Source organism: Canis lupus, chromosome 14 (genome assembly GCF_003254725.2).
Source record: "Canis lupus dingo isolate Sandy chromosome 14, ASM325472v2, whole genome shotgun sequence".
NCBI classification, from domain to species: domain Eukaryota; kingdom Metazoa; phylum Chordata; class Mammalia; order Carnivora; family Canidae; genus Canis; species Canis lupus.
Window position 1 is genome coordinate 35,614,201 of NC_064256.1, and position 15,265 is coordinate 35,629,465.

The 15,265-nt window shown below is 40.3% G+C and overlaps 1 protein-coding gene across 1 annotated transcript in view; it reads left to right on the forward strand.

Moving 5' to 3' along the window:
* The window catches only part of DNAH11 (dynein axonemal heavy chain 11), a 318,343-nt gene that overhangs the window by 279,523 nt on the left and 23,555 nt on the right, over positions 1-15,265 (forward strand). Inside the window, 6 exon segments of the mRNA XM_049093700.1 lie at positions 1,532-1,702; positions 3,060-3,182; positions 4,406-4,599; positions 5,777-5,925; positions 6,830-6,957; positions 10,638-10,865. Coding sequence (XP_048949657.1) covers positions 1,532-1,702; positions 3,060-3,182; positions 4,406-4,599; positions 5,777-5,925; positions 6,830-6,957; positions 10,638-10,865 — 993 coding nt within the window.

Sequence of the window (15,265 nt, forward strand, 5' to 3'; positions counted from 1 at the left end):
GTGCGAAAAGCTACAAAACATTGTTGAGATAGACCATGGAGAGGTATACCATATTTATGGATTAGAACACTCAATATTGGGATCCCTGGGTGGCGCAGCGGTTTGGCTCCTGCCTTTGGCCCAGGGCGCGATCCTGGAGACCCGGGATCGAATCCCACGTCGGGCTCCCGGTGCATGGAGCCTGCTTCTCCCTCTGCCTGTGTCTCTGCCTCATTCTCTTTCTCTCTCTCTCTGTGACTATCACAAATAAATAAAAATTAAAAAAAAAAAAAGAACACTCAATATTATTAAGATGCTAATTCTTTGCAAATTGATTTATAGGTTCAGTTCCATCTCCATCAAATCCCTGAAGGCTTTTTAAATAGAAATCAGCAGAGTGATTCTAAAATTTGTGTAGAAATTCAAAGGATTTAAAATTAGTGAATAATTTTGAAGAACAACAAATTCAGAAAACTTACAGTACATGATTTCAGGACTAACTATAAACTTATACTACTTAGCCTAAAGAAAAAGTCTAGAAGTAGTCCTACAAATATATGGTCAATTGATTTTTGGCAGTGATACCAAAACAATGAAGGAGGGGTAGTTTTTACAACAAATAGTGCTGAGAAAAACTGGATATTCACGCAGAATAAGATGAACTTTAACCATTACATCACACTGTATACAAAATTAACTATAGATAAGCAAAGCTATAAAACTTCTAGGAAAAAACCAGGAGATAATTTTTTAGCTTTAGGTTAGGCAAAGATTTCTTAGGATACAATAGAAAGAAAATGATAAATTGAACCCTATCAAATTAAACATTTATGGTCTTCAAAAGATATTAAGAAATTGAAAAGGCAAGCCACAGACTATTAAAACTTCCTTCCAATACATGTATCTAACAAAGAACTTATACAAGAATATATAAAGAATTTGGACAACTCAATAGGACAACTCAAAGAATGAAAGATTTGAACAGATATGTCTTGTGCTAAGTTATGTGTATTGCTCATGAGCACATTTTTTCAATGCTCAATATTCATCAAAAAATGCAAAGTAAGGCGCTTGGGTGGCTCAAGTTGGTTAAGTGTTTGCCTTTGGCTCAAGTCATGGTCCCAGGTCCTGAGATCGAGCCTCGCTTCAGGCTCCATGCTCAGCAGACAGCCTGCTTCTCCCTCTCCCTCTGCTGCTCCCCCTGCTTGTGCTTTCTCTTTCTATCTCTGTCAATAAATCAATAAAAGCTTTAAAAAATGCAAAATAAAAGCAGAATGAAGTATTACTATATATCAAAAAGAATGGCTACAATTGTACAAGACCAGCAGTAACAAGTATTAGCACAGGTACAATACTGCAGCTCTTTCATGTTGCTGATGAGAATGCAAAGTGGTAAGACTGTTTTGGAAAACAGGTGGCAGTTTCATATAAAGTTCATATAAAAGTTAAATATAAACTAACAAAGTGATTCCACATTTTTACTGTGTGTCTAGAGCTAGCTTGACATCACGCATTAGTTTCCACCCTTTACCAGTTACTTTAAATTCCCCAGGCTTTCAACATGCTGTTCCACAGAGCAATTGAGCAGGCTGACAAGGCAGAGGATGTGCAGGGGCGCATCTCAATCCTGATGGAGGACATCACCTATGCTGTCTTCCTCTATACCAACCAGGCACTGCTTGAGAGGGATAAGCTCACCTTCCTGTCCCAGATGGCTTTTCAGGTAAGGAAATTGGTCACTTTAAAGCATCCTCAGAGCCAAAATCCCATACCTCTGTCTATTAGCTGCTTTACTTCCACTGAACGGAGAAATGACACCTTTCTTAGAAGCCTTTGGTGGCCTGAGGTGAGGATGAATTTACCAGAGTGAACTTGGACATGTACAACTTTTGAGTAGGTCACAAGATTTTAGTTTGGATGGGTATGCATTTTAAGTGACCACATCAGCTATCAGCCTGAAAACAGATCAATGAGACTTCCTCCTCACTTATCAGGTCCTGTACAGAGCTTCCCAATTACTACCGGGGAAATTCTTGAAGATTAAAATTATGAGTCCAGGTCTGGGTGGTCCTAGGGGTCTCTCTGTCCCTTTAAAGACCAATGAATACATAAAAGAGCTCCAGGTTTCACAATGCCACCTTCAGTGGGATCTATCCTTTTATTTTTTAATCTTTTTTAATATGGACTTCAGCAAAAGATTTTTTTTTTACAATTTTATTTATTTGAGAGAGAGGCAGAGCTGGGGGAGGGGAAGGAGATGGAGAGAGAATCTCAAGCAGACTCTCCATTGAGCAGGGAGCCTGATGAAGGGCTCCGTCTCATGGCCCTGAGATCATGCCCTGACTCGAAACAATTTTTCTCTCAAATAAATAAATAAAATATTTTTAAATAAAAATAGTTTATTTCAGTTTACACTGTTTAATTGTATCTATAAAGCAACAGTTTCCTTTTTTTCTTAATCTCACATTTAAGAAAAATCTTTCTGGGCATCTGAGTGGCTCAGTTAAGCATCGAGTTCTTGATTTCAGCTTAGCTCATGATCTCAGGGTTGTGAAATTTAGCCCCTCGTCAGGCTCCACGCCAGTTATTTAAAATTATCTCTCTCCCTCTCCCTCTGCCCCTCCCCCACCTCTCTTAAAAAATTATTTCACATATCTCATAGGTTATTAGATGTAATTTCTGTATCAGGACTAAATTATAATACTAGTTCTACCTTTTGTGTAGTAATATGATCCATTATCACCTGAGGCTTTCTCAATTTGTGTAACAAGTTTTAAAACGAGTTTGAGCTCACGGCAAAAGACTAAATATGAAGGTATATTTCAAATAATTTGCTAATAGGCATGTGTTAAAATTGTCCTCATAAACAGTCCTCATAATTATTTGATTTTTAGTCAAGCTTTTGAGATCATAGGCATAATCAAAAACTTATTATTTCAGCTTTAGAACAATATATATTGACAGGAACTGTCAGCAGACCTGGTTCTGCCTCTTCTCATATCTATTAAATGGTGACTACCTCCTGTGTCCTAATTTTGATATGAATTAAATGACCCTTTTCAATTTTGTGTGCCTTCAAGATCTTGTTGAAAAAGAAGGAGATAGACGCTCTCGAATTGGATTTCTTGCTTCGCTTCACAGTTGAACACACCTACCTGAGTCCTGTTGACTTCCTAACTTCTCAGTCATGGAGTGCTCTAAAGGTACATTAGGGAGATGGTTTTTCAGTTTCTGAAACTTACTTCAAATATCAGTTCTTGCAGAAGTAGAAATGTTTTAAAAATACGAGTGATATATACCATTTCATTTGTAGAATTATGGTATGTAATGTGATACTCTTCATCTTTGCATTACTAAAGTATTAAGTGATTAATTGGAAATAAAGGAACTTTTGACCTACTTATGGGTGGAAAAGTTAATAAATATGTATAAGCAGCAGGGCCTTTGGCAAAATCAAGGAATATAAATGAACATTTTTATCAGTTTGCCTAAATCTATCTTTTTTATATTATTTCTCTACTTTTTCCAAGTATTTTTGTTTATTACATAACAACAAAGTAGTTTATTCTCATTACGAAAGGTTTAAGCAGATCAGAATGTTGTAGAGAAAAAAGTGATGGTTATTCATCAGCCCCAGATACCAATTCTTAACTCATTTTTCTGTCAGAAGATCCTACTGCTAAGAGTTTATTCCCCTAGACTTTGGAATTCCTTAAAGATGCTTGTTGTATGCTAACGTACTATTGTATTTACTCTTTTTTCTAAGAAGAGAACATTTCTGCCTATTGAAAATAACCATTATTCCTTATTTTTATAGTATATTTAGGTTTATTTGTAATTGAATTTTTAATTAGGTTATTTAGAATTATAAATTCAAGTCCATTTGTTGATCAGTCAGGATCTCAGCAGAAAACAGATGGCACATTCAAAGAGATGATAAAAAACAAATGTTTAACAAAGAGTGTGTTTTCATTGTATGGGAAGAAGACTAAGGGAATCAACCAGAAATGGAGATGGGAAAAGGAGTAGTTCCTGAAACTGCTGAGAAATGAAGTTATGGGCGAAAGCCAACCTATAGGATCCGTGGCATTTAGTAGAGGAATACAGCCACTGCCACGCGACGTCACCACGAGGAAAGAGCTAAGGAAGAAATACCCCCTCTTCTCTCTCTTCCAGCCCTCCTGGCTTGTGCTGGTGCCTCCTATTGGCCAAACCCAAACAGGCCAGAGAACTGGGGAGCTCAGTTCATATAGTGCTTAGTGGTCACCCTCTTAGCAGGGCAGGAAAGGTTGTAGAGTAAATCTGGCCAGGAAATGAAGACTATGCAGCACAACTTGTTCACATGGGGTTCGATACATCTGCTAGTCTTTATCTCAAACTCTCAGCTATTTCTTCCCTTCCTATCTGCTTCCCTGTTGTATGACAGGCAATAGCCCTTATGGAAGAATTTCGGGGCATAGACCGAGATGTGGAAGGATCTGCCAAACAGTGGAGGAAATGGACAGAATCCGAGTGTCCAGAAAAAGAGAAGTTGCCGCAAGAATGGAAGAAAAAAAGTTTGATACAGAAGCTGATTATTTTGAGAGCAGTGCGCCCTGACAGAATGACGTATGCTCTCAGGTGGGGCATTTAGCATTTTTGGAAATGCGCATTGACCTAGAGGAGACTTAGTCTTAGGGGCTAGGAGTCTCTGGCGTAGGCATTGGTGGTCCATATTGATGAGCCATAATTCTGTGTGAAATTTTGAGACCGTAATCACTACTGTTGTTGAAACTCACTAAACACTAACTAGTGTGCCAGGCTGGAGTGAAACTGAGCCTATCCTTCCTGAAAACCTTCCTTCTGACATCAGGAAGGGAGATGGGGAACCACTGGAAATATTCTAGCAAGAGAGATGGGTGTCAGCAGAGTTCAGAGGCCAGGAGCACGCATTATCCCAGTGCAATTTCCACTGTCTTTATTTAGCGGTGTCATTTGGGCTCCGACAATTTTGCACATCGAACAAAAATGAATTCCTATCATGGAGACGCTAATAGTCCTATAACTTTACAACCAATGCAATTTAAAACAGGAACCCCTGGCTACGTCTTGGTCCCTGTGTCCTTTTTCTTTGCCCTTTCGGCTTCTAAATGGTAATATGCTGCTTAATTCACGCAAGTCGTGTTCTCACTTGAATTTGCCAGAGAGTTCTCAACTTCCTTCCTTTCGTGCTTCTCCTTCAAGAGCACTGACACACCTCAAGTCTTTTCCTCCACTTTGTCCAACTAATTTCCCCTTTGCAGATGCCTCTGTGTACCCTACTTTACAAGTTAATTCTGCTTAGTAGTACTTACTTTCTGCTAAATCTGATGCTGCTGGAAAATACTCCCTGCTTAATTGAGCTTCCCTATATTAGAAACACCCCAAAAAGCATTTGTATATTCATGAGAAGCCCAGCAGGCCGGAAAATTGCACTGTGGCAAATCTAATGAACTGTTAATAAGTAATGGGGGATCTGGCAGGAGATTTGGGGGATACAAAGCCATTCACAGGCAGCTGGTGGTACTCAGAGGGGGGTCTCAGTAGCCCCCCAAATGGAATGTAGGCTTTTGATTTTCAGAGCTGCTAAAGCAGGGAGGGATCTCACTGACATCAATGCATAAATGGAGCTACATTCATACTGTTCCGTGAAAACATCCCATGTAATGAACATAGTTGGCTTCCTTCCTGTGCTTGTGATTTATGCTGATCCAAGTTGTGGCCTTTTTCAAGGTCAAAGAGGATTGATCATGTCTTTTGCATTATCTTTTTTTTATAGGAATTTTGTGGAGGAAAAATTGGGTGCAAAGTATGTGGGAAGGACCAGATTGGATTTAGTTAAAGCGTTTGAAGAAAGCAGCCCAGCCACTCCCATCTTCTTCTTCCTGTCTCCAGGGGTGGACACCCTTAAAGACCTAGAGATTCTTGGTGAGGAGCCAGGAGGCTGGCCTTCCTGCCCTCCCTCTCGCCCAGTGCCCACCTGACCTTCCTCTCAATTCACAGCTAGTTTCTCTCTCTCTTCTCTCTCTCTCTCTCTCCCTTCCTCCCTCCCTCCTTCCCTCCCTCTCCCTCTCCCTCTCCCTCTTTCTTTTTCATTTGTTGGAGATTGAGTATATGGAAAATGTAAGGCTAATAACTCTGTAGTCTGAAGAAATGTTCAAATGGAACATTCCTCTGGTTGGCATAATGCAAGTTTCTTTTGTACTGTTTTCCACCTTTTGACTATATAAGGGCCAGAGGGCAATTTTCTCCATGCTAGTGTAATCTGGTGCCCCCTGTGACTAAATAGTGGTCATTAGAGCAAGCCTATTTGATTGTGCAAGGCACTGTCGCTTTGTGCTTTGGATTACTATTCCCCACAGCCTGCACTGAGAATACCAGGTTAATAGAGCTGTGACCTGACTGTGCTCGATTCAAGCATGGCCACAAGGTGAGAGGCTCCTGCATTTACCCAATGAGCCAATTTATTCAAAAAATGATGTGATATCTACCACATGTTGCTCCTTTTTATGAAGGAAATGCTTTGCTACTCCTGCAAGAGTTAATAAAGCTCAATAACAATACTTGCCATCTATCAAAATGTCAAAAGCTTCATTACCATAAAACCAGAGGAACTTATTTCCACGGGCTTTGCTAATGCTCACAAGGAGGCAGCTGTGGAGAGCTCAAAATGCTGCTTGTTGAAACGACAGAAGTTTAGTTCGAATTCTTCATGAAAGTCACGTAGAAGGTGACAGCAGTAGCCACAGATGGACCCGAGACACAGAATTCCAGACTCTTCTTACCTCTCCTCAATTCGCTCTTCCTCTTACCATGTTGTATCCTCCCACAGGCAAAAGACTGGGGTTTACCATCGACTCGGGAAAATTTCACAATGTGTCTTTAGGACAAGGTCAGGAGACAGTGGCAGAAAAGGCACTGGAGAAAGCTTCCAAACAAGGACACTGGGTCTTACTCCAAGTGAGTATTACATCTTCTTGGAAGACACTGGGAATGAACACAAGGGATGGACAGTACGGAGTTGTCCAGGCCAACGGGAATGATCCTTCCTCCTGCCACACGGTGATTTGCAGAGTCCTCAGGGTTCTCTCGGTATTAATGACACCTCCAAAGCTGCCAAGGGACTCTGCTGACAAGGATAGCTATCATCTTTTGAGGAACTTTCTGGCCATTGTGCTTTAAAAATATGAGAGGGAACTCTCTCACTCTCCTGACTTAACAGATATCTGGAACACTAATAGTGCTTGAGGACAAACAGGCTTGTATAGATTGCCAGCCAGAGCCATTGTCACAATATCTCACATTTGCAAGTTGCTTTAAAGCTGACAGAGCATTTTTACATATATTATACGACTCTAACTCTGCTCCTAAGTAGTTAGTTGTGTTACATTTCCTTTGTGAGTGAAGGGGATTAGAGTAGATAACCCCTTTATCCCTTGTAGGGCTAGCATTATATGAGTCTGTGTCTCTAACCCAGTGTCCTCCCAAGTGGCTCCCTTGGCTGGGGATTCTAGCAAGAACCCAGGGGCAGGTGGAGCCCAGGCCAGCTTTAGAGGGCAATCTAGGAGCCATGCTGACTCCTCCTCCAGCAAGGCATACCAGCTTTCTCATCAGGTCTAGAAATAGCCTTTTGATTTGCAGCACAGTGAACCCAAAGTTTCTCACTTATGCCAGACCCTTTACGAGGCAATTCATAGGCTATGTTATCTCTAATAATGACAGCTAAGCTGCAAGGACCACAGGGATAGATATTATTGTCTTGTTACACAGATCAGAACAGTGAGCCTCGGCATGATCAGAGAACCTCAAGGGCACACAGCAAGCAGCAAAGTGGCAGAGCTGGTCCTTGAGTTCAGTTCGGCTTGGCAGCAAGCAGCGTTTTTCTCTGCTAGCTCATGTGGCCACCTCTAGTGTCTCCAGTATCCATGGTTGATGTATTTTGCATTACTGCATAAAAAGGATTGGATTTATGAAGAAGCTGCCCAGAGTCTGAGCAGAATAGAACCCTCTGGCAGAGCAATACCTGTAACTTGGGTTATACTTCAGTAAGGTAACTTGAGCTCACCTGTTCCCCTCTGAGGCTCCCAAGGTCAGGCGGGTGACAGTGGAGGGTTTGTTTTCTTCAGAGATTGCAGTTCTTCCTCTGACAGTTGGGTAGATGCTGAGATCTTCCTGCAAAAGAAAGTTCTTTGAGAATTTTCATGTGTTCACCGGCTCAGACTGACAAGGAAGTAGGAGAGGTATGGTCATCCTAAAGACAGCATAGTATTTGAAGTAAAATGTTTGTTATTTTTCTATCTATGCAAAGTTCCCATTGGCCCCAAAAATTCAAGTTGTAAGTTTCACCATGAAAAAAAAAATCTCAAAAGACCTTATCTTGTGAAGGATCTGCTTTTGAAAATCTCTTCTAGACCTTGGGCTTGTGTCCTTAGTGGTAAGCCAGTAACTTAGAATGCAACTGTTGAGCTGTTCCTCTCCACACATTGAGTAACTGGCGAGGAGAGACCACCCCGAGCTGGTGGCTATCCCAGTTTCTAGAAGTCTCTGCTATCTCTTTGCCATTTAAAAGAGAAGAAGGACTTTGAATAAAGGGAAGACCAGCATAATGGAACTCATTATGTTGTTGGTAATGTAACGCTAAATTATATCAGCATAGGCATGTGATGTGTATGCACATGTTAGTGAGCTCTTAGCCAGACTCTGCAGTGGTCAGTTACTGTGATCAGATGGAGCCCGTGGAGGGATAGTTAGCTAGTATTTTATCAGAAGCCCATACTCCAGAGAAAACTATTGCATAGGTAGCAGTAAGCTACCTGTCTCAGATGCACACCAGATGGTTTGTGAATTGAACATAGTGGATTTTAAAAATCTATTTTCATGGGCAAAATGGGTGGTTTCCAAGGTACATGGATTGCCTAAAAATGTTGCACAGGCATTGTTGCCCTGACCTTGGACAAGTGGGCACAAGAATCCAGCCAATGTCAAAGCCATGATCCTCAAGAATGGTTCCCAGGCCAGACTCCAGAGTGTGGCTGTGGTCAGTGGTGGCTCACCTGGAGATTTTTCTGTTCCTTGACTCCAGAGTCACTGCTTAGAATATCCTTCTACTCATTGCAAGTAAACTTCTCTAGTAAGATCTTGTAGACAATAAGTTAGGTCATATTTGAGCTTGCAAAACAGGTTTCATTGTTGTTGTTTCTGCTTGCTTGTGCAAGTGGCACAGTTAGGTATGAGGAGTACTATAGCTATAATCCAGTAGCAAGCTTATAGGGTGGGAAACTCAGAGCCCTTCCTTACTGCGTAAATTTGCCTGGGTTGCCATGCTAAAGTATCATAGATCAGCAACAGAAATTGAATTTCTTAAAGTTCTGGAGACCAGAAGTCTGATCAAGTTGTCAGTAGGGTTGGTTCCTTCCGAGGCCTCTTTCATTGGTGTGTAGTTGGTTGTCTCCTCACTGTGTCTTCACATGATCTTCCCTCTGTGTGTGTGTCCTAATCTCCTCTTTTTATAAGGATGCAAGCCATATTGGATTAAGACCCACTCTAATGGTTGCATTTATTCTTACTTACCTCTTTAAAGACCTATTCCAAATACAATCACTTTCTGAAGTACTGAGGGTTAGGACTTTACCGTATGAATTTGGGGGGACACACTTCAGCTATGACACCTACCAATGTTCAGTATTTGCCAAAGGAAGAAAAAGGTTCATAACGAGAACAACTAAATTGGCATAGGTCTGGTTACAACAAAACTGTTTCAAAGAAAGATACCTATGTTACTATTCCATTCCCTATTTGCATTTATTCCTTGTGTGTCTGTGTGTGTGTCTGTGTGTAGCTTTTATAACATTAAGTGTTTTTCTTTGTTGGGAAAATCTACATATCCCTAGGAGTAATGTGGCAATCATTATATTTAGGATGTCTCTGGTGCCAGAGAGCATGTGAGGCTAGGGCCTTTGTACTGCTCTCACAGCGCCAACAGCCATGTACTCTGTGGGTGTTTAGGATGAGAGAGTTGGAGGATTGTGAATCACAAAACTGAAAATGAAGAAGTGATGGTGGTGACATATATTTCTTTCGATTTTTGACAGCTCTAGGGTTTAATGAAAATAATGTGTTAGGAATCCACAGAGCATCTTAACACAGAGTAACTTCTTTTTCAGCTAGCCATTCACCCCTCACATCCTTTGGAGTTCATATACTAATGAGTAAGCATTGAGTAGAGGAGGCTGGTATCAGAAACAATGAAGTGAGTGATGAGGTACATTTCTGGCTTTCAGTTTTTATACTTGACTAAACTAACCAGATAAGTCTCCATAATTGAGTTTGAACTGTGACAAAGAAAAATGTCAGGAACCCGACTTCTCAGAGGTGACTAGTGGGTGTTGGAAGTAGTTAAGCTGTGTTGGAAGGAGATTTGGGTTAGCAAAGATGACCTGTGGTGATTTAGAGCCCTATCTGTGTTCACTGTGCAGTTAATTGTGTTTTGGTGTTTTGCTCCCTAACATGATAATCCAGGAAAAATTAGATACTGGTTCTCTGAGTTTTCTACACATTTGTATATGGGAAAATGTTGTGATCCCATAATTTAAGTAATATTCTTCAATTTCACCAGAATTATAAGCCATACTGTTTTTCAGAATGTCCATTTGGTAGCCAAGTGGCTAGGAACCTTGGAAAAACTCCTCGAAAAATTCAGCCAAGGAGGCCACAGAGATTACAGGGTTTTCATGAGTGCTGAATCTGCACCTACACCAAATGAACACATCATCCCTCAAGGACTTCTGGAAGATTCCATTAAAATTACTAATGAACCCCCCACAGGAATGATGGCCAATTTGCATGCCGCCCTCTACAACTTTGATCAGGTAAGAAAGCAGAGCCTGGTCTCAGGGCAAAGTCAGGGTCTTCTCACAAAACCACAGGGCCATTACCAATGTGTGCATCTCATGCAGAGGGTTGAAGTGAAATATCAGTGTGTGGCTTAATGTCTTGAAAGGATCGCCCTGCCATTCCCTATCCCGGTGACTAGAAAATCTATGTTTTGCCTTAAAACTACAGCCATACACTCAGTTGGCTAAGCTTCTGACTCTTGGTTTTGGCTCAGGGGGTGATCTCAGTGTTGTGGGATAGAGCCCTCAGTCTGTGCTCAGTGTAGAGTCTGCTTGAGATTCTCTCCCCCACCTCCATCATTCGGACTTGCATACACACTTGCTCTCTCTCAAGTAAATAAATAAAAGCTTAAAAAAAAAAAAACAGCCACATGTTTAAGGAGAATAAATTACATCCTTTTCTGAGGAACCTGCTTATTGAAGACAAATGGGGCAGACAAGTATCTCTTAGCACAAGAAGAGAAGCAGCCACTGTTACTCCAGTTGCTGTTACTGAGGACGGCAACAACAGTAATGACATGGCAAGAGTTCCAGTATCATATTCAGTGTTTTAGATCTACTTTTGACTTTAGTAGAGTTAAGTCTTCTTTTTGCAGTATATCCATGGCGCCACCTTATTTATACTTTCATTTCCTTCCAAAATAAAACAAATAAATTGATACAAGCATAAATACTACCATTATAATTATTCTCCTTGTCCAAATTATCACAACATGTATCATAATCAAGTCTTTCAAACAAGTTTCCTTTGTTGTTTCTCTGAGTTCCCAGTTCTTCTGCTTTCTTAGACACCCTTAGGAAACAGTGTTTGTTTGTTTGTTTGTTTGTTTGTTTGTTTGTTTTAGAGAGAGTGTGTGTGTGAGTGAGGGGCCAGGGGAGGGGCCTGGGGAGAAGGAGGGAGAATCTCAAGCAGGCTCCATGCCCAGCACAGAGCCTAACCCAGGGCTCCACCTCACAATCCTGAGATCATGACCTCAGCCAAAATCAGTAGTCATGTGTTTCACCAACTGAGCCACCCAGGCACCCTAGGAAACAGTATTCTTATTAGGAGAAGTAGAATGAACCCCAAAGTGGAAATGCATATGGTTTGGTATAAATATTAAGCCTCCTGTTAGAAATATTAACACTCTCTATGAAGCATACCAACATGCTTCACTTTTTCGCTAGTGTCTCTTGGGCCAAAACCCAAGCCAACATTATGAAGGAATTATAATAATTGGCCACCTAAGATTACAATTTTGAAGAATACAGTTAATTACCTATAAATTAAGTGTATATATAAACACACTAGACTGTGTAAACAAGGCATTCAGAAAAATCTTGTTGAGTCTATTACATAGTTGCAGGATGTTTTCTTTTGTGAACCATGGCAGGCATGTATTTTTTTTTAATCCCTCAGTTGATAATTTCTGACCATATGATATTCTCAAACTCTTTCCCAAAGTAAATACAAAAAAGGAATTTGATATACTTTTTTTTTTTTTAGATTTTTAAAATTTATTTATTCATGAGAGACAGAGAGAGAGAGAGAAAGGCAGAGACACAGGAGAGGGAGAAGCAGGCTCCATGCCAGGAGCCCAACGTGGGACTTGATCCTGGGTCTTCAGGATCAGGCCCTGGGCCGAGGGTGGTGCTAAACCGCTGAGCCACCTGGGCTGCCCAGAATTTGATATATTTAAATAGTATTATCCAACCTCCTAGGACAATTGTCTGTATTTGTGAAAAACTGAGATTTCATGAACTAATATGCTTCACCCCAATTATCCTTAAGCTTTTTATTGGTAAGGATCTTTCTGATAATCTGATAAAACTACAACACTCTCCCCAAGGAAATGCACATTAAAAAATGTGTTGCATTTCATGATAGAGGTGAAGATTCCCCAAAGCCTCTGCATGAATCCCTCCTCATGTTCTACTTTATTCATGAAAGTAAGTATCAGTTCTTTTGACTATTATCTGGAAAGCCACTTAGATTAACTGAAGATTACAACTACCAGAAAGACTCAAGTACTTCCAGGGGAAGTATTTATCTAGTAGAAAGGATCCTCTGAAATATTAAGACTAAATTTGGTCATAAGTTGCAAAAGCAAAGTTAATCAAAGTTACTCACTTGATGAACTTCCTATCAAACCTATTACAGCCAAAACCAACCCAACAAAAACTCCAAAGGAAATCTAAAAATTGTAGACTAGTCTTATGAATGTTTACCTGTCATTATGTTAGAAAATGAAATGTTGGTTTTATTCAGATGATGTAATTTAAGGGTATTAACCTGTACTCCCTGGTCATCTGTTGAGTAGGTCCCCAGCACTCTTTTATTGGTTAGAATTATGCTTGGCTACCTGTGAAAGAAGTATGAAACAACAGTAGCTTTAAAAAGGTTAAAAAGTATTTCTGCCACATGAGAATTGTGGAGGTATGTCATTCAGAGCTCAGTGTGTCACACAAAGTTGTCCTCAGTCTAGTTCTTTTACAGTTCATTGTTTCTGGGATGGGCTTGCCAGGGTCCCAGGTGGCAGCCCCCATATCCATGTTCCTGATAGTAGGATGAAAGAATGAACAAAGAAGGTGGCCATGAGCACATGTTTGCCTCTTTTTTAAAGATGGTTTCTACAAGAGAATATATAATATTTCTCCTTTCATCTCACTGGTTATACACAGTCACATTGCATTACCTACCTGCACAAGAGGCTGGGAAAAGTCCATTTATCTTGGGCAGCCATATGCCCAGCTAAAAGTCAGCAACAAGACATTTTAGGACAGGCAGTTAGTGATCTGTATCACAGACTTCCCACTTTCCCAAGGCTGCCTGTATCATCCTGGGTGTTTCGTGTTCTGCCATGGTCTTATGTAGCTGAAGCTTGTGACATAGACCAAGGGTAGTGAATGCCATTTACTTTGGGTACTTATTTGGATTAGGTAAATGAGCTCCAGTTGCTCGTGTTGTCTGGGCACCCTCCTCAGATGAGAAAAGCACCCAAGGGATCTGGACAAATGGACTGTTCTCTTTGGGTGTTTTTGTTTTGCATGCTTTAATATTTAAATCAGTTAAATTTGCATTTTAAATCTTACCCCCAAATCAGAATTTACCTTTGTTTTTTTTTTTTTTTTTTTTTTTTTTCAGAATTTACCTTTGAACTTTGATACATATGTTCATAATGAACAAGTTTAATATTAGTCCTTTATTTTCCTGAGCATTCCAGAATATTTATATAAATGCAATCATTAAGTGATCAAGATGTAAAGAAGCATTTCCTGTAGGGTTCTGCCTCCCTATGTGTTTTAGCTCAATAGCACCTGCCTCTTGAAGATATCACAAGGGAGTACTATTTAGGTTGCTTTCATACCCAGATAATAACCACATTTTCAAAATAAAAACAGATTTTTTTTCTTTTCTTTTCTCTCTCTCTCCTTTTTTTTTTTTTTTTGACAGAGCACACACTAGCAGGGGCAGGTGAGGTGGAGAGAGAGAGAGGAAATCCCAAGCCGGCCTCATGCTCAGTGTGCAGCCCAACACAAGGCCCAATTCCATGACCCTGAAATCATGACCCCAGCCATAGTCAAAAGTTGGACACTTAACTGACTGAGCCACCCAGGCACCTTAGATTTCTTTTTCCTGTAAGATTTGTAGCAGAAACAATTGGTAGTTGTGCATATAAAACTGGCATCTGTGTGCATACAATACTGTTCTACAAGTGTGGATACCTGTTCTCTGTTCACAATGCTATTCATGTGTTTTCTGATATTAATTTGCTCATCATTTATTTGGTTTATAAAAATACAAATTACCTGAAATGTCAGGTAGACTCATACTTTTTTCTAATTAGAAACACTTAATTGATATTTTTTTCTAGTGGCATTCATATTATCAGAGCATAATGAAATGTCATTGAGTTGCAATTTTTTTTGAGAGAAAGAAGTAGGGCAGGGGAGGAGCAGAGGGAGAGAGGGAGAGAGAGAGAGAGAGAGAGAGAATCTTAAACAGGATCCCAGCTTAAGCAGTCTCCCACGCCCAGGACAGAGCCCAATGGCAGGACTCAATCTCACAACCTAAGATTATAACCTGAGCTGAAATCAAAAGTCAGATGCTTAACCCACTGAGCCACCCAGATGCCTAAGCTATATATTTTTTAAGCACTGAGGATAAAACTAAATCGATTATATGAAACATTTATGGAATTGATGTACTTGGTTATTGTAGTACCTTGGTTTTCTGTGGACTATATGTTATTCAGGGAGGTGTTAGGTGACATGTTAGATGATAATTTTTATTTTATTTTATTTATTTATTCATGAGAGACACACAGACAGAGAGAGGCAGAGACACAAGCAGAGGGAGAAGCAGGCTCCATGCAGGAAGCCTGATGTGGGACTCG